A 19,168-nucleotide genomic window follows, 5' to 3' on the forward strand; every position below is an offset into this window, starting at 1 on the left:
CTCCTGCATGGAAGGCATTTGTGTGCCCGCACTCTCTCCCTCTCCACCCCACAGGGCCTGACTACTGGTTACACATAAACATGCCCAACAGCCCTTTCCACTTTGTAGAACTGATGGGGAGGGAATCAGTGGATGGAAAGGACACTTAAGTCCTTCTCTGCCCTGTTTCCTCACTCCAAGTCCCCATGCCAGGCAACCTTCCCCCCTGTGAGGTTTAAAATGTGTGGGCATTTATAACCCTGTGGGGGGAAAAATCACCGTGTGGCACTATTTGGGGCAAGGAAAGGATTATACAGCCTGCTACGTTGCAATTACCGTATTTTTTGCTCTATAAGACTCACTTTCCCCCCTCCTAAAAAGTAAGGGGAAATGTGTGTGCGCCTTATGGAGCAAATGCAGGCTGCACAGCTATCCCAGAAGCCAGAACAGCAAGAGGGATCGCTGCTTTTGCTGCGCAGCTATCCCTCTTGCTGTTCTGGCTTCTGAGATTCAGAATATTTTTTTTCTTGTTTTCCTCCTCCAAAAACTAGGTGCGTCTTGTGGTCTGGTGCATCTTATAGAGCGAAAAATACGGTAATTGTCCTCTCCTGAAGAACTGGGGTGGGTGTGCTACTAGGCTACCGTTGCCCAGGTTTGCACGTAAGCAGGAACACATGAAGTTTCCTTTCACTAAGTCTCATCACAGGTTTACCCCAGCAGGCACTGGCTCTCCTAGGTTTCAGAGAGGGGGCATTCCCAGTCCTACCTGGATTGAACCCAGGCCACTTTGTACACAAAGCCTGCATCTTTTTAGCGGAAAGCAAGTGGCCAGGACCATTAGTTCCATGAAGAGTGGAAAGGAAGCGATAACACTGGTATTTATTAAAATCTGTGTGAAACTGGTTTTAGAAGTTGCAAGACCATCATAAGGTGTGGCTCAATGTATTCTGTAGCTTAGCATCTAAGATAATTACGAGGGGTATAAATGGCTTAAATATACAAAAACAGAACCATAGTAATTTAGGTAACTCCTATACCATACCTTTAAAGCACATAAAAGGTAAAGGGACCCCTGACCATTAGGTCCAGTTGTGGATGAGTCTGTGGTTGCGGCGCTCATCTCGCTTTATTGGCCACAGGAGCCGGCGTGCAGCTTCCGGGTCATGTGGCCAGCATGACTAAGCCGCTTCTGGCAAACCAGAGAGGCACAGAAACGCTGTTTACCTTCCTGCTGGAGCGGTACCTATTTGTCTACTTGCACTTTGATGTGCTTTCGAACTGCTAGGTTGGCAGGAGCCAGGACCGAGCAACGGGAGCTCACCCCGTCGCAGGGATTCGAACCGCTGACCTTCTGATCGGCAAGTCCTAGGCTCTGTGGTTTAACCCACAACGCCACCCGCGAAGCACTGACTACTGAATCCTTAAATGTTGCACTGGACCTGCAGCAGAAAGGAGAAGTAAGCTATGGTCCCCTGAACCAGCCAGAGGATCATGGGCTACTGGAGGCTTCTAGGCAGAGCAAAGGGGAGTTATCAGGCCCTGCCATTGGACAGGGGGCCATCAGTTACAGGGAGTTTGCTTCCTTCTCCCCAAAAAGAACTTTGCTGCAGCCTGTAACTATCTACTACCCTGTGGGGAGGGTGCTGGCGAGTTCCTGTCCTGCTTGAAGGCCACTTATAAGTAGCTAGATAGCCACTGTAAAAACAGAATATTGGACTAAATCGGCCTTAGGTCTGGTCCATACGTGGCTGCAGAGCTAAAAAGGTCAATCCTGCCCCACAGTCACCAGGCTGGGTTACTGGGGAGTTATAAGACATAACCCAGGAGGGCGTATCACATTAATCCTAACTGGACACTGTCACAAACCATCCCCGCCCCTGTCCATCTAATCACAATAAATTGTATTTTTGTTGATTTTTTTAAAATACTTTGCGTTCTGTCCCATTTCAGGGTCCTTCCAGCAAGTAAGTTGGTGTGCTTGATTTTAATTCTAAAATAAAAAAAAGTAAAGAATAAAATCACCTGTAAATGTGGCCATGACGCCTCAAGGGTGGGTTCATCTTCTTCTGGATCAAACTCATTGCTATCGCTAGGAGGAAGTGTTCGGAATATATTGCAAGAAACCTGGGAAATTGAACAAACACAATTAAAGGCTGCTCTCTCTCATCAAGATTACAGGGCAAGGCAATCAGAAGAATTAGAGTGCCTTCACAAATTGATAAAAATTGCCCAATGACTCCATAAATTGATATAATGCATTTCACTAGCAGATTATTCTTAGATAAGAACAATGTATATGTCACTTTATGGTTTCCAAATTGCACTAATCATTTCTTACCTCCGTTTTATCCTTGTAATGAAAGCAGGGAGCACCTACTACCAGCTCTAGAGAGAAGAAAATACTATGTGACTCCTCTAAGCTGGCTAGCATCTCCCTCTGAGAATACTTTGGACACAAAGCATAGCTCATATTGCAAGAAATGAAAATGTGCCCTGCTATGGCTACACCTCACGAGGCCGACATCAATTGACAACGCAGCCTCAACCTGCTCCCTTTCTTTACAGTGCTCAGATCAAGCCTCTATCAGGAAGGAGCAGAAGCAGTTTATTCTCACAAGCACCTTGTTAGATGATAGCCAAAAAAAAAACACAGCACCTTGTCCAAGGTCATTAAGGCTCACAATTAAGAAGGGAAATGAACTCAGTCATCCATAGCCCAAGTCTGAAACTTTATACAACTGTGCCTAATTGTCACCTCCTCCTAATGCATTTCAATATTCCAGTTCACTTAGATGAAACAGAATCATTTCAATAATTTGAGCTTTCTCTCACACATTAGACTAGACTTTAAAATTACTGAGAAAGAGTAAGCAGGAAATAAAAGAGGTTTTGTACTTAGTGTTTTCTTTTCTCGCCACAAGAGGGTGCATTTTGATATAATCCTAGAAAAAAGGATGCTGACTTCTACTAAAATATTTGTTATGCACCAATATATACTTCTGTCACATGGTGTTTCATAGTGAGAGATCAGTCTATTAGCAACAGATACCAAACAACTGATTTAAACTTGCCTTTGGTGCAGGTTTCCTAAGAGATTATCTGTTTATATTTTGTTCTAAAATTAACACCTAGTAGCAGTGATCATTCAGAGAGTCTATTTATGCTATTCATCTAATCTGAGCAATAGATCAAAGGGTTGACCTATGCAATCTAATTTAGCCGAAGTGGCAAAGATCCCTCAGTTTAAATCTTGCTTCTTCCACAAACTCATTGAGTGCCTTTTATACAAGATACCGTCTCTCAAACTCAACCCCCCCCTCATCCCCAGTTCCTCCCCAGCACATGCTACAATAGGTAGACACTGACTTACCTTACAATGATGTTGTAAGGGTGGAGATAGGTCACATCCACACCACACGTTTAATGCACTCACACCACTTTAACCATCATGGGCTTCCCTTAAAAAAATCCTGGGAACTGTAGTTTATTAAGGGTGGTGAGACTTGTTACGAGACCCCCTCACAGAGCTACAATTCCCAGCACCGTGAATGAACCACGGTTCTCATGATTCTTAGGGGAAGCCATGACTGTTAAAGTGATATGAGTGCTTTAGATGTATGGTGCGAATGTAACAATAGTGTATGTAAAGCACTTCCACCTCTCCTAACAGTTATACAAATGCCAAGTGTTAGTTCCGCCAAAGATACTTTGGATTTCACACATTTTGCTGTATAATAGTAGAGAAGAATGATATACATATTGTGGCAGATACATAAATAACTTCAAGAAAATCAATGATTCCATCTGGCCACGCAAATAGAAAATTGATCACTTGTGCTGGGACTGAAGAACAATATACCTGAAAGCGACTGGAGAGCCAAAGTAGCCATGCATGGAGAATAATAATAATAATAATAATAATAATAATAATAATAATAATAATTTATTATTATTATTTTATTTTTACTGAAAGATTTTCATGGATAACAAAGGTGCATATAATGTCTCTGTTTTCAATTCACAGAGTCCTTCCTACAGGTCAAAACACAAACAAAAGTCACAGAGTGTCGGCTGATCATTACGAAGGCACCCAGTTGGCAGAAAGGCGGAGTAAAACTCTTTCATCCCCTGCTTTGGTACTGATAAAAATTGGTTCTTTGAAGCTGCTATTTGCATTGGGGGGGGGGGTCTTCTTTACTAGCACCAACACTTCTGCAGTGTAATTACAGAACAGCAGCAGCACATTGGGATGTTCAATTACACCTCATTACAACAATGGCTTTTCAATAGTGTATCATCACTGTATGCACAAAAGATACAACCCTGTGCATCCTTTCTTAAGATTGAACCTAATATCTTCTGAGGAAATACTTGTAAAGGTAGGCTGGCAATGAAATAGCTGTATGGAAAAGTAGCTATCTTAAACCGATCTGATTTATACTTCATTCTATCTTACCCTTGAAAGAACAGCCGTAATGAAAATTCATAATCTCTTCCATTTCTGTCTTATAAGCAATAATTTCCCCTATTTCCTGGTGTGACAAGTTGTTTAGTAGGCAGTAGAGTTAAAAGTATACACAAGTTCTTAACAGACAGACGTCCTGACTCCATGCAAAAGGTTCCATTCCTCTCATTGTGAGTCTACATACATGGTGAACCAGTGTGAGAAACTCACGATATATAAGCTGGGTGCCAGACGGCACCTTAAACCTAGGTTACGCTTGCCACAACAGAACGTCTATTTTCCAGGGGGTTGAACTAGATGACCCTCAGGGGGTCCCTTCACAACTCTACAGTCTCAACTACATTGCTTGACTGTAGCTTGCTTTTACAACAATTCACTTGTCTCAGTATGCAAGGAGGAGAAACAGCGGAAATGGAAATGTTATTAACTGTGGACTAAAAGGCAGATGTTTTTAGACTGCGGTAGCCAGCCGGGTGCCCAGGAATCTCCATGTAGCCACAACTGGACCTGCGCCAATAGCAAAATGCGCCTGGGGAATGTCAAACACTGGGGTAAACATGTATGTGGGTTCAGACATACACCTTATAACACCACATTTCTGAAGATTATAATTTTAACTGAAGGGGGCCACTCCCGTGTTATGTGCCACACAGCAACAAGCAGTGGATTTCTTTTAAAAGTGAGAGTGTGTAAAAATCACAGTGCACCAGCCTGGTAGCCAATGAGAAACTGCAGGCAGGCAAGAGGGATGGATAACATCTAGGCTAGAAATCAAATAGGCTGCTCCCTCTCCCACAGCCCCTTAAGGCTGCTTGGCTAGTCCCCAGCAGGCTACTAACTTTTGCAAGCTTATTTGCAAGGCTGTTTTTAGTATTACTTGTGCAGTGGCTTTCTAATAGACCCCCTTAATCAAAACTGAAGCGAAGAGGTGTTGCATGTACATAGTTGAAGGGGACGAAAGCACAAGAAGCTGTTTGCAGCTCTAAAATTAGCTTTTCCACATGAATGAACCCCAGGCATTCACTTATATGGTAGAAAGGAGGCGTGGAAATTTATTTATGAACGTCAGCAACATCACCCCTCCTGTAACAGTGCTGCCAACTACAGGTCACTTATTTGTCCTACAGAACTCAATGGTAAACAATCGAACCTGATAAAGAGGCTATTAGGAACTGGCTATTGCCTTTTTTGGAAAATTATGATATTTATATTTATTTAGGAGTGCCTTCTACCAACTTCACTTGGTCAGGCTGCTGCAGGTGATTCTGGATTGTCTCAGCACTGCTGGCCCATGGACTGGTAACATCCAGACTGCATTACTGCAACATGTTATAGGTAGAGAGGCCCTTGAAGCTGACCCAGAAGCTGCAGCCAGCACAAAACCCAGTGGCTGGGTTGCTCACTGGAGCAGAATATCACCATCGCATTGTGCCACTGATAAAGGAACTGCACTGGCTGCCAATTGGCTAAGTTCAAGATACTGATATTGGTATACTAAGCCCTATACAGCTGGGTACCGCAATACCTAAAAGATCCTCTGCATACCTAATTGATCACTGTGTTCTGTAGTAGAGGTCTGGCAGATATCAGTCTATCTGTAGGTCCATTCCAGAATCAGCCCTTTAGTCTGGCAGAACCAAACCTCTGGAACACCTTCCCATTGCTATCAGACAACTAACTGCCTTTTCTCTTGGCTTTTAGACCCCATATTTATTTTTTTATAGCTGCTTTTTAAAAATGTTTTTATATGCACTTGCTTTTAACTGTTCTGTATCTTTTACTGTATTGTAAAATTGTTTCAAGATGCCTCATGTGATTCATAAATTAATTAAATATTTATTATATATACCTTTTTGCAAGTATATGGGACACCCATACTCACATTACACACGCACACACACAAAATTTTCACACTACTTCATTTTTAGCCTTGATGTTTGGCAAAGCTTATATAAACAAGGACTAAAAACATGTCAAAAGAATTATTATAGCAGAATATAGTGATGTGTTCTAAATTATTATTTTTTAAATACTATAAATCCTCCAGTGATAATGTATGGCTGAAGTTCAGGAAAGTGAAGGGGTGGTATTCGCCATGGGCTCGTATAAAAGGAAGAGCAGGTACAAATTTAATCAAGAAACAAACAAACAATGTTAGTTATACTCATTGAACTACTTGAATCAATGGACTTCAGTGGAACTACTTATGACTTAGCTGACTTAGTTGGATAGCATCCAAGGAGTAAGAAGAGAAGAAAAGCCTGCTAAATCAGGCTAATGGTTCATCTGGCCCAGCATCCTGTTCTCAAACTGGTTAACCAGATGCCCATGGGAAGCATGCAAGAAGGGCATGAGTGTAATAGCACTCTCTCCTCCTGCCATTCCCAGAAACTAGTATTCAGCAGCATTTATCTATCCCCTTTCTCCACGCCATGCATGATTTTATAAACTTCTATTGTGTCACCTCTTACTCCCATTTTTCCTCGGCTAAAAAGTCCCACGTGCTGCAACGTCTCCTCATAGAGGAGCTGCCCTATCCCCTTGATCATTTTGGTTGCCCATAATTAGATCTTTTCTAACCCTGCAATTTCCCTGCATGTGAGGCAACCAGAACTTTACATATTATTCCAAATGAGTAAACACCACAGATTTGTATAAGAGAAATGTTGTATCAGCAGTTTTGTTTTCAATTCCTTTCCCAATTATCTTTAGTATGGAATTTGCCCTTTTCACAGCTGCTGCACATGGGGTTGACATCTTCATTCACTATGGCCCCATGGTCTTGTTCCTGGTAAGTCACCTCCAGTTCAGACCCCATAAGGGTCTAGGTGAATTTAAGATTATTGCTCTCACATGCATCACTTTACACTGTAGACAGTGATTTGTATTTGTCATTTTACCACCCATTCACTTGGTTTGGAGAGGTCCTTTGCAAGCTCTGCACAATCTTTTTTAACAATTTTGTACCATCATAAAACTTGGTCATCTCACTGCTCACTCCTAACTCTGCATTGTTTTCAACAAATTGAAAAGCACAAGTTCCAATACCAATCTTTCAGAAACTCCACCTTCTATCTTCTCCGTTCAGAGAAATGTCCAGTTAACCCTACTCTGTTTCCTGCTATTTAACGTACTCCTGGTCCGTTTCCTCTTATTTTGTGTCATTTACAGCTGCCATTAAGATTTGTAGAAAAAGTACAGTAAACCAACAACACATTAAAGATGCAATACTAACACAAGCCAGACAGGTTTTAACCATACAACTTGTGTAGATATACACTGTAATAACAGTCATCATCCACTGTAATATAATTTATTCCAGAGTAAGCAACAAACAAAAATACAACGTAAGGATGCCGTTTTAGAGCAATCATCTGCTAATGTCCTTAAACCTTGCAAAATATTTATGCTTTAAATGAAACAGCCAACCTGCTCAGACCTGCTTCAACCTTTATCAATATAAAACAGCTCTTACAGGGGACTGGTTCAGTGTGGGAAACACAATATTTTACTTGTTCTGCTCTACAACGGCAAGTGATGGCAATATGCAGGCAGCCATGATGATATGAGTGACAGTCACACTTACAACTATTGGTAATCAATGCTTGTGTCAGTTTCCAGAACTCTGAAAGGTTTAATTCTTAACTATGTTTTAAGTGGTTCTGTTCAAACAGTAGGTTTTTTTCAAAAACAGAACCATAAATGTTCCTATATTCATTGAGATCTAACTCCCCCGGCAACCTGTTTCCAAATATATTTGTTCATTCTCTCCTCTCTCTCTCTCTCTCTCTCTCTGAAACACACACACACACACACACACACACACACACACACCACTTTCTCTATCCTCCTAAGTGTTCAGCTCGACAGGTTCTTACACTGTCACCAGCCTTCAACATACAAAATTAATTTTCCCTTAAGGATAAATGGCACCCTTTCAGGAGTGTTCAAGGAGAGCAGGGTATTGTCAGGCCTCTTCCCTATTCCTCCTAAGGTGGGTAAGATGGTCAAAAAGCTAAAAACCTGGGGCAAGCTCCTCACCAAGATGTTTCCATATCAAAGGAATATACATTTCCTAGGGCTTACAACCCTCCATTAATGCCACAATTTCCCCAAGTTCATGGAGAAAGCTTGGAGTTTCATCAGGGGGCTTATATAATCAACAGCAAACAAATCAGCAAAAGAGCTTTTCCATCACATAGGCAATCTAAGGACAATAAGTCATTGTGTCACTGGATCAGAATGAGACAATGCAATGAATACTGTGGAGCAGAACATCGCATCCTGTGGCACTGTGAGCAGATTCATGATCCCACACTAGGGCAGCACCACTATGCTCTCAACACGGGTGAGGTTACATAAAGGCCAGAAGCAGAACCCGCTACAAAAGTGCAAAATTAAGTCCGAGCTTCTAATATGATTTAGCAGAATGTTGTTTATTTATTCAATTTCTATGCCACCCTCCACCCAAGGATCACAGAGAGGTTTACAATGTAAAAACACAAAAATACCTAACATAAAGGTAAAGGGAACCCTGACCGTTAGGTCCAGTCACAGACGACTCTGGGGTTGTGGCACTCATCTCGCTTTATTGGTACAGCTTCCGGGTCATGTGGCCAGCATGACTAAGCCGCTTCTGGTGAACCAGAGCAGCACACGGAAACTCTGTTTACCTTCCCGCCGGAGCGATACCTATTTATCTACTTGCACTTTCACATGCTTTTGAACTGCTAGGTTAGCATGAGCAGGGACCGAGCAACGGGAGCTCACCCTGTCGCAGGGATTCGAACCGCCAACCTTCCGATCGGCAAGACATAGTAACAAACAAAAATATATATCCCCCCCACACACAGTTTAAAGGGCCATAAATAGTAATTGTTTTATTTATTAAATTTCTATACTTGCTTTGTCATCAAATGCTTTATAACAAACTAGACCAACTGCTCTTCTACTGGAGCACAGTCTACCTAGAATGGAAGCAGCTTTCCTGGATTTCAGTTCTTTATTATTAAAATATCAATGACCACCTAACAGCAAGGTTATACCTGCAAGTGCACTATGTAAGTAGTACCTGACGCATAATTCAGCAGTAGGCATCTGAATCCAAGTAAGAAAAATTAAACCAAATTTCTTGTCTTTATGGATGCAGATAAAAGCTTGGAAATGTGCGAGCAATGCCTGGTCTCGGATAGTCTCTCATGGGTTAACACCCCAGGCACTAAAGAAAGCCCTCTATCCTTCCATAATGCCAAAATATCCTGCTGTCCTGATCTTACTAGCCATTTAAACCCTATCTCCATGCAGCAGTCTTCCACCACCATATGCCTCACTGCAAGAGCGCCAATGCAGAATAAGGAGCTATACTGCAAATGTGCCACAAATACGTACATATTATATATTTTTACTTCACATCATGAGGCTCTTTAGAACAGAAGAAGTGAATGCACACTATACACAGCCCTGCATATCAGACATTATGGAAAGATCAAGATTTTCCCAGTGACTAAGCCCCACTTCTTTAAATTATGGGGGCCTACCGATTAAATTTTTAACAATGCAGAACTGTGACAATGAATCTAGTGAGTGTTAAACTGAAAGGGTGGTGCATTTCCAAGGATAAAAATTGTCACTGGTGTCATAATGAAAGACAGGGACTGCTCAGCTAGAAAGGTAAGGCAGCAGAGAGGACAGATGAGATCTGAAGGGAAAACAAAATCAAAACTGCAGCATGTGGTAGCTGACTGGGATTGGCAATGCAGGGTTTTCCACAGCAGTCTGTCTACTTCGCTTTTAAGAACAGCGAGATTCACGAATACCATAGAAATTATACCACCAAACCAGCATCACTTTTTTTACAGCACAACCCCCGAGATAAAGCTGCCAATTAGTTAACTGAATCATACCTTACATTTTGCCTACACATATCTCATTAATAAAATCAGCTCTGTCAGATTTTAGTTAAACCTGAAGGATGCATATATATCAAGCACTAGAGCATGAACATTTTATGCTTCCCATAAGCATGGTACAGGGAAATTGGATGTTGCTGGGATGCAATACACATATCTTATTAATGCAACTTCAATCTAAACAGCCCCTTCACCAATGACCAACTTAAACAAATATTCCTCACAACGCTTTCAACTTTATTTCATCTTTTACACTGTTCAGTCACAGCAGCTAAGGATAAACCAATGTTTCCCATCTATGTTATCCTAAAACATTTTTAAAAATACTGTGACCAGGGACCAAGACATGGGCACCTCTGCTTCAGAAGGGAAAATTCCCTTTCCCAGGACCACGTTTAAGAAGCAGCAACTGGGGCAGTCTTTTTGGCAGATACTTCTACCAACAAAGAACCACCAGTTTAAACTCTGCTTCTTTGATCCATTGCTTCTGAGGTTTGTTTGCCAACATCCTCAGATATCTACTATCCCTTTTCAGAAATTCATTCAGCTATTTCCCAGTAACAATGGCATGCAAGCCCCAATATGGAAGCACTGTCCCTTAAATGCAAGTTGATCTCCCATCAGGGAGGTGGGAACTGGAACACACACCTGTGTATTTCAGCCCTCTGGAAGTTTCAGGCCATGACTGAATCAACACTACAGGTTTCCTCCTTTCCAACCTAGATTCTGATGCTTGACACTGAGCAAATGCTGCATGCTTGCCATTATTACCTATCCGCCAAACTCTGCAGTACAAACTCTGACTCCAAGTACTCTGCAGTCATCACTACCTGCCATCCATCCCTGAGCTCTGTGTGTTGGGATACTGCCAGGGAGACAAAGTCCATCATGGCCCCCAAGCCGCCTCCGGACGTCCATCGATCTCCCGTAGACAACGCAGTATCATTCAATTAGCGACACGAGCTCCAGAAATAGCTTGCCACATTCCAGAGCTGGTGCACGCTCTATCAGCAGATAATGCACAGCGAAAGATGCACGCAGGAGAGCATATTTACAAGTTTATTCAGTGTTGGTCAGAACAAAGAAAAAAACATGACTGCCTGCTTCAGTGTCTCAGACACAGAGAGAGAAACGAAAGCAAAGACACAACAGAAACATCCTGTGAACAGGAAATACGCAGGCTGTGACACAAACATTCTGCTCCCTTTTAAGGTGGAACGGAAATATCCCAACACTGTGTTGCAATATAGCCAAGCTGAACAAAATAACACAACACGATTGCCAATAACAATGGCACCAAACACTATTTATAGACTAATACAAATGATCAGAAATTGCAACTAAAATCTCTAAATCTTCTTCACCACTTGCGGTAGAATAATTCAAAAGTTCGATATATACATAATCTGTCACCAAATATCGCCGGAACAGAGTTTCCGGATAACCAATCTGTTTCGTTCAATGCTTCATCAGCCAGACTTGTAAGAATATGAGAAGGATGCAGTTCAATTTCTTAACAAGCTGAAATTACAATATACATGCGATGAGACCTGCGTCTGTATAAAATAAAATGCATAATACAATATATACAACTAAGATACATACCCAATCTTACATGTAAGTAATTATAAACGCTGTAGAAAATATGCTCTGGATCAGTGCTCATATGATACTGTAGTCACTGATGCTGGTAACAAATTGTAAAGAACATAATATAGTTAGCCACAGGTGAAACTAATATACTGTAAGGGAAATTAAAGATACAGCACAACATTAACAGCAAGAATGCCTGACAACCAGATGAAAACAGTACCCCATCCAGTCAGTGGATCATGGCACATAATGCAATTAAATAAAACAATGAAAATCTAACTCAGAATTCAATCCCCCCAGATGAACAGAGTTGAACATGTAGATGAAACGGGTTTCCTGTTGGCGTAACCACCGTTCCAGATTTGGGTGGGGTACTGTTTTCATCTGGTATCCTGAGCTAAGAAATTGAGAAAGAACCTGGAGAATAAGCAAGTGTAAAGTGATGCACAAGGGGACAATAAATCCTCATATATTAATAGAGTCTGAACTGACAAGTGAAGAAGCAGGGGAAAGACCTTGGGGTCAAAGTAGATAGCTCAATGAAGATGTGAACCCCACTGTGCAGAAGCTGTGAAAAAGGCAAATTTCATGTTAGGGATCGTTAGGCTTTTTAGTTTAAAAAAAAGCAGTAAGGAGGGAAATGATAGATGTGTATACAATTATGTAAGCTGTAGATAAAATTAACAGAGAGACGTTTTTCTCTCTATCTAGAAGCTGGGGACAGCCAATGCAAGCTTAATGTTGGAAGACGAAAGGAAATACTTCACACCATGCACTGTTAAACTATGGAATTCAATACCACAAAATGTGATCACGACGACTAAACGGGGTGGCTTTAAAATAAAACTAGGCAGATTTGTGTTTCTCAGTACAAGATGTCCATTACGGCAACCAAAACCATTTCTGTCGCAAAATTCTGCATAAAACCAGACTGAAAGGGATCTAGACAATGAGCTCCCATGCAGGTAAATTTGAAGCTGGGTAAACACAATACACAACTACCTAGCCTAAGACTCCAATACTCAAGACTAGACAATTTCCCAGTCTGTTTGAGTAAAACGATAGCTTCATCAAAGGGCACATCACTGCCTTCTTGAGAACAGAAGGCATGGAACCTTCTCTCAAGGTTGCCCAGACAGATAATCTCAGCCTTCCTGTCTTTGTCATCCAGGAAAGGGAAAGGATCAAGCATATCTCTCAAAGAATTTCGTCCATTTCCTCTAGTCAAACAGTAGGCACAGAAACCTGATAGACTGTGTTAAAGACACACTCAGCACACTCCACACACAACTGCAGTTCAAGTCTGAACAGATGTAAAAAAAATTATTCACAAAGTGCTTTGCAATCTCAACATAGACTCTGATGGCTCCTCCAACTTCCACTGAACGCCAAGTTGTAAAAGGCCCCTCGCCATTTGAAAAATCAATACAATGAGTAAGACAGTGCTAGGTGCAATCCAAATAACTATTTAAAATCCCTAACTTTAAAGCATTTTAATGTTGCATATGTAAAATGGTATTTCCCCTAACATCAAAACACTGCACAACAACTTTTGAACATTGTATAGAAGTGTTCTGAACCACAGCTAAGAAGCCCAACATTTGAAAATCCTATATTTAAACAAAATAAGGAATACAAAACCTCCTATGAGTTTTCTGTGATCCCAACCCACACACTGCATTTTGAGCAGACATAATAAATTTGGCTGCATCTCATATTGTGAATTACCAGAAGTAAAGTTGTCTTCCCCATTTTGCATTTGAAAGGCTTTACAGCAATACACAATATCCGTCATGCAAACTCCAATGTTCTATTGAGCACACATACTAGCTAGCACTATCTTGATTTATAAAGTGTTCGTGATAAAACTTACCATTCTAACTACTTCAGGGTAAGTCTGTTCTGTCAAACAGCCTCTGCTTATTGTAATGTAATCCACAAGTTCATTAAGAGTTGAGCGCTTGTATTCTTTCATTTTAAGATCAGAAAGTGTGTCCATGAAGTCAAAAATGACACAGCACTGCTGAAGTTTCTTTAGGAACAACTCAGGTTGCTCTGAAGTTGGAACGTCTGGAAAGGAAAAAAGGAAAGCCTGTGTTAGTCTTAACATTCCTGCATAAAACAAATCATGCTTCAAAAGCAGCAATAGCCATTGAATATCTATAAAAAAAGAAACTATATGAACAATTATGCTTTTCAGAGACTGGTATGTTGGATACTAAATCATCAACTAGTAATATATCCATGGTTTCATAAATAAGCCCAAGCAGGCAAAAGGCAATCTGGCAGCCTTAGTCCTTCAATAGAACCAAGTTCTTTAATTTCCATCTAGCGCCAGTAGAATATCACAAACAGCTCAAATAATAAAATAGCACTTTTTATTTGTTCACAGGCATATTAAGACTGGGACCAAGAAACTGGCTCAAATTTTATTACAACAGTTGTCACTTGTATTTTCAACTAATAACATTATAATTTCTCCGAAAACTGCACAGAAATCTGGGAATGGGGAGTTGGGCAAGTTTAGCTTTCATTTTAAAAAATATTGCATATATTTGAGTTTATTCTGGATGAGAAAAGGCTAAAAAGAACAACATTTTACTTTCCTAGTAGCATATCAGATGCACAAGTAAATCTTTTAAAAGCATAATACTACAACACTCAATGCTCTCCTCACCATACATGTGTAAGTGTTTAATAGGTTGTTGTAGTAGTAGTAGTAGTAACAACAACAACTACTACTACTACTACTATATTTATACCCTGCCCATCTGGCTGGGTTTCCCCAGCCACTCTGGGCGGCTCTCAACAGAATATTAAAAACATTATAAAACATCAAACTAAACAGGGCTGCCTTCAAGTGTCTTCTAAAAGTTGTGTAGCTCTTTATCTACTTGATATTTGATGGGAGGGTGTTCCACAGGGAAGGTGCCACTGCTGAGAAGGCCCTCTGCCTGGTTCCCTGTAACTTCACTTGAGGGAACCACCAGAAGACACTCGAAGAGGACCTCAGTGTAAGTAATATGTATAATTTATAAGGCTTTTAACCATATACAGGGGGGTGTGTGTGTGTGTGTGTGTGTGTGTGTGTCCCCCGCACATGATCAATTTGTGAATGTCTGCATATATGTGCGGCACTGGGAAATAAATAGATTTAAACCAGGAAATGGCAGGAGAGGGCTGGAGAGTCCTTGTGGCTCGTGAGGAGACCCCTCCCAGAACCCAAAGAGGACTTCATTGAGGGTGAAGGAAGCCCCAAAGAGATTGGGGGTGCAGCAGGGCTATGTTTAGGCTGCTCAGCCTCCCCGCCTAGCAGCTGACACACACAGCAGCGCAGCAACCACTTTCATGCACGTCCCCCAGCCTCCAGCTGCCCCAGAGAGGGGGGAGAGAGCTGGAGAGCAGGAAAAGACAGGTGTTTAGAGGCTTTTTAGAGGGTGCTCTCGACTTTGGCGATTTTTGCTTATGCGCACAGGAGCCCGTAAGGTAACCTGTGCATAAGCATGGGGGTGGACCTGTATACACAAGCCTCTTGGATTTATTGCTTCATACTGAATCAATGTTTGACTCAAAATATTGTATGAAGGTAACCATGAATGTGGCAAGTCATCATAAACCTCCTCAGAACAGTTGACGGTTTCCATTTTATTCACAGTGGCAAGTTAGTTACGCTGTTACACATTTTCAAAGGAAATGCATAAAATGTAGATTAATCTCAAGTACCCAGGGGGCTAATAATAATGGGCAAGTCACAAGAACAAACACTGAGCTTTATTTGAACAGCAGACACCAAGCAAAGGAAAATGATTTTTCCTCTACCCTGCAGTTTGATTAGGAGCAGCAGCTTTATTCACAATGTTTAAACAGCATCGCAAAACAAGGGGGAAAAACCCCAAAAATTGTATTTTAAAGCAATGCTTCAACGGGTACACATTTTGCAGTCTTAAACAAGGCTGTTTATCTTCAGACTCTCACCCAATACATACAAAATAAGATGACAATTTTCGCTTTCTAGTAGGAAGTTCTGGATTCCAAATTTTAGTTGGAAACAAAATAAAAATATATAGGAGTTTTGTGGCATAGTATATTTTTTCCATTCAACACCATGTATCTAATAATAGCCAAACCAAAACTTGAATGTCTGCTCCAAGCCTTGGCTTTGCATGCTCCTTCCTCCCCTTGCATGCTCCAATTTCTTCCCTGACTGGACACAGGCAGCACGCCCACTCCAGACTGACCCACACTGATTGGTAGGCTTACATTTATGTCAGACTCCACAATTCACATGCTGCAAGATAGGAAACTATCACTGTCTCTGCTTCTCTACAGACACTGTCACTAAATAGGTTTACACTGTGAGTGCAAGAATTTTGCTTTCCTGCATTAGGAGTTATTCCACTGCCTAATTCAATGTGTTGCTGCTTTAAGTGCTTTGTGACTGAGTCACTACTTTTAAGTAGATTTTTAACTTTAAAAAATCATGTATTAAGCAATCTTTCAACTTGTCTGGAACTTTTCTGCAGACCAGATGGTAAGCAAAAGAAACCGAGAAGGGGTGGATGAGGAGAGAAAAGCTAGGCATGATGAAATTTAACAGATTTATACAGTGGAACCTTGGAAGCCGAACGCCTGTAAACTCGAACATTTTGACTCCCAAATAATCTAAAACCGGAAGTGATTGTTTTGGTTTGTGAATGATTTCAGGAAGCCGAACGTTCAGCACAGCTTCAGATTGGACACTCTTGCAGCCAACTGGAAGTCGCACCTTGGAAGTCAAATGTTTTGGAAGTCGAACTAACTTCCGGAACAGATTCTGTTCGACTTCCAAGCTACGTCTGTACCAATGGTGACTCTGGCCCATGGGTAAAACGTGGCCCATGAGGTCCATTTCAGGAAGTCATGCCCCCCCACAACATCAAGTGTGGGGTGGATAAGAATGGGAGTTTAAAGGAATGATCAGCAGCTTAATGTTTCTGGTTGCTCCCTGGACTGCTCCTTGGATCCAGCAAGTACGCTCCCACCTGACTAATCAGCTGATGGGCGGATTGGAACGTGACTGCAACATCCCCACTCCCCATGTTTCTTCTTCAAACCATGGAAGTTTGAAGAAGTGGAGGACCTTTGAAGGTACACTCCCATCTGCCCATGAACTATTAAGCAGATTGGAGTATGCATTCAACATCACCCCACACCCCCCCCACAAACTTCTTCAAACCTCAGCAGTTTGCTCCAGGGATGTGTACAAAGGACTTTAAATTAGCCGCACAAACAACCCCCACCCCACTTTTCATTCAAACCAAGAAGAATTCTTGCAGAGGGTTGCTTAGAAGCCCCACAGTTCACTTCAATTGGGACTTTAAATAGAAGCACAATCTGATGTCATTCTCAGCTCAGGTGGGTTGACAGGTGGGCACCCTTGTCAGAGGCAGGAGAGATAAAGACTTGGCCTTCTGCCCAGAAAAGGTTCCCCACCCCTGGATTAAACCAAGCTGGGTGAAAAACAAATTTCAAGGCTACTGGCACAAACAACAATAGCTGCTTCCACATTTTCAAATATTATAGTGAGTGGAAGAACAGAAGATAAATGTGGCACATCAAAGCTGGTCCATGGGTACTCTGCCCTGCCCAGCAACTGTCGCCTGCAAAACTGCAGAAAGTCATTTATCAACGGATGCCTTAATTATTATAATCATTGATATTTATATCCTGCTCTTCTGCTCACTGAGCACTTTGATTGACTAACAAAAAAAAAAGCAAAACAATAAAAAGAGCAGGCATGTTTCAGCACTAGTGAGCCAAATAAAGCCATCCGCTAGACTTTGGCCTGGGACTAATGGTGTTTGCTCTCTGGCACATCTAAGGCCTTTTCAGTTGGATACATCAGGATTTCTAGGAACCCTTAAGAGATCCTGCCTCTTTGGATGGGTTCTATATCCTTATTTACTAACAGGTTCTTAAGCTTAAGGCTGCCAAAAATACGATATCCAGAAAAAGTGTCATAGAATCATAGGACTGCAGAGTTGGAGGAGACCCAAGGGTCATGTAGTCCAACCCCTGCAATGCAGGACTGCCTTTTCTCTTCTGAATGCATGAACTCAGTAAGATAGTGTTTATGCAAAACATAAATATACTACTTTTCTTTCTGTTAGGACTTTAGGGTGTTGTACAAACACTGGTAAAGGTAGGTAAAGAACCCCTGGATGGTTAAGTCCAGTCAAATTCGACTATGGGGTGCAACGCTCATCTCCGCTTTCAGACCGAGGGAGCCAGCATTTGTCTGCAGAGGGCTTTTCCGGGTCATGTGGCCAGCATGACTAAACTGCTTCTGGCACAACAGGACACCGTGACGGAAGCCAGAGCACTTTATCTACTTAGGCTGGTATGCTTTCAAACTGCTAGGTTGGCAGGAGCTGGGAAAGAGCAACGGGAGCTCACCCTATCGCGCAGATTCTAACTGCCAACCTTACAACCGGCACGCTCAAAAGGTTCGGTGGTTTAGACCACAGCATCACCTGCGTCTGTTGTACAACCATTATGTCACAATACAAGTGACAACAAAGGATAAAATCCTTAAAACAGAAAACTTAAATTTACAACAATTTAAGAAGCCCGGGTGATTAATAACTTTTTTGTCTAGTACCAAAAACATTATAAAGGTAGACACCAGACAGGCCTATTTTACAAGTCTCTTTTATTGTTTAGAAGCATACCTCAGATAAATAAGGTACCTGAAACAGAGTGTCAAACACAACTTAGTGCACAGAAAGATTGCTATCGGGCTTTGACATGTGTTCTCATCCAAAACATACCTAAAGCAGTTTAGGCTCCTTCATAATCCTGAAGTGCTTTCTCTGTGAGCTGAAATAGCAGAGCTTAAGTCAGCTGGCATTCAGCTGGATCTCAATTTCTGCAAGACACTTCGTAAGTCCTTCAACCTCTGCCTCTGGGTCAAAAGAGGCAATGCAGACTGAGGCTGTTGAAGCTCATGTTAGCACAGCAATCTCCACACTATATGCAGGCACTTTGTGAATCTGCAGCAGGTCTCAGTTCTGGAGGAGCTGAGATCAGCCATAGGGGAAGCACAAACACAAAGAATGAGTAGATATCACTCGTGTAACATGGCAGTTCTATAGCTCTCAAGAATCAACAGATGCAAAAATAGATAAAGCTGATAATGGCTTGGGTACCAAGATAAATTAGTTTGTGGAAGGAAAGTTTCCCA

General features: G+C 41.6%; 1 protein-coding gene across 5 annotated transcripts in view; it reads right to left on the reverse strand.

The window, feature by feature from the left end:
- Window positions 1-19,168, reverse strand: part of PPP2R5E (protein phosphatase 2 regulatory subunit B'epsilon) — an 86,495-nt gene that overhangs the window by 19,351 nt on the left and 47,976 nt on the right. For all 5 annotated transcript variants that reach the window (XM_081862102.1, XM_081862101.1, XM_081862104.1 and 2 more), the window contains 2 exons: window positions 13,820-14,016; window positions 2,002-2,103 (listed from right to left, as the gene is read on the reverse strand). In XM_081862102.1, the coding sequence (XP_081718228.1) occupies window positions 2,002-2,103; window positions 13,820-14,016 (299 nt within the window). The remainder of the gene's footprint in view (window positions 1-2,001; window positions 2,104-13,819; window positions 14,017-19,168) is intronic.

This window comes from Podarcis erhardii, assembly GCF_964252035.2.
Source record: "Podarcis erhardii genome assembly, chromosome: 1".
In the NCBI taxonomy this organism is placed as follows: domain Eukaryota; kingdom Metazoa; phylum Chordata; class Lepidosauria; order Squamata; family Lacertidae; genus Podarcis; species Podarcis erhardii.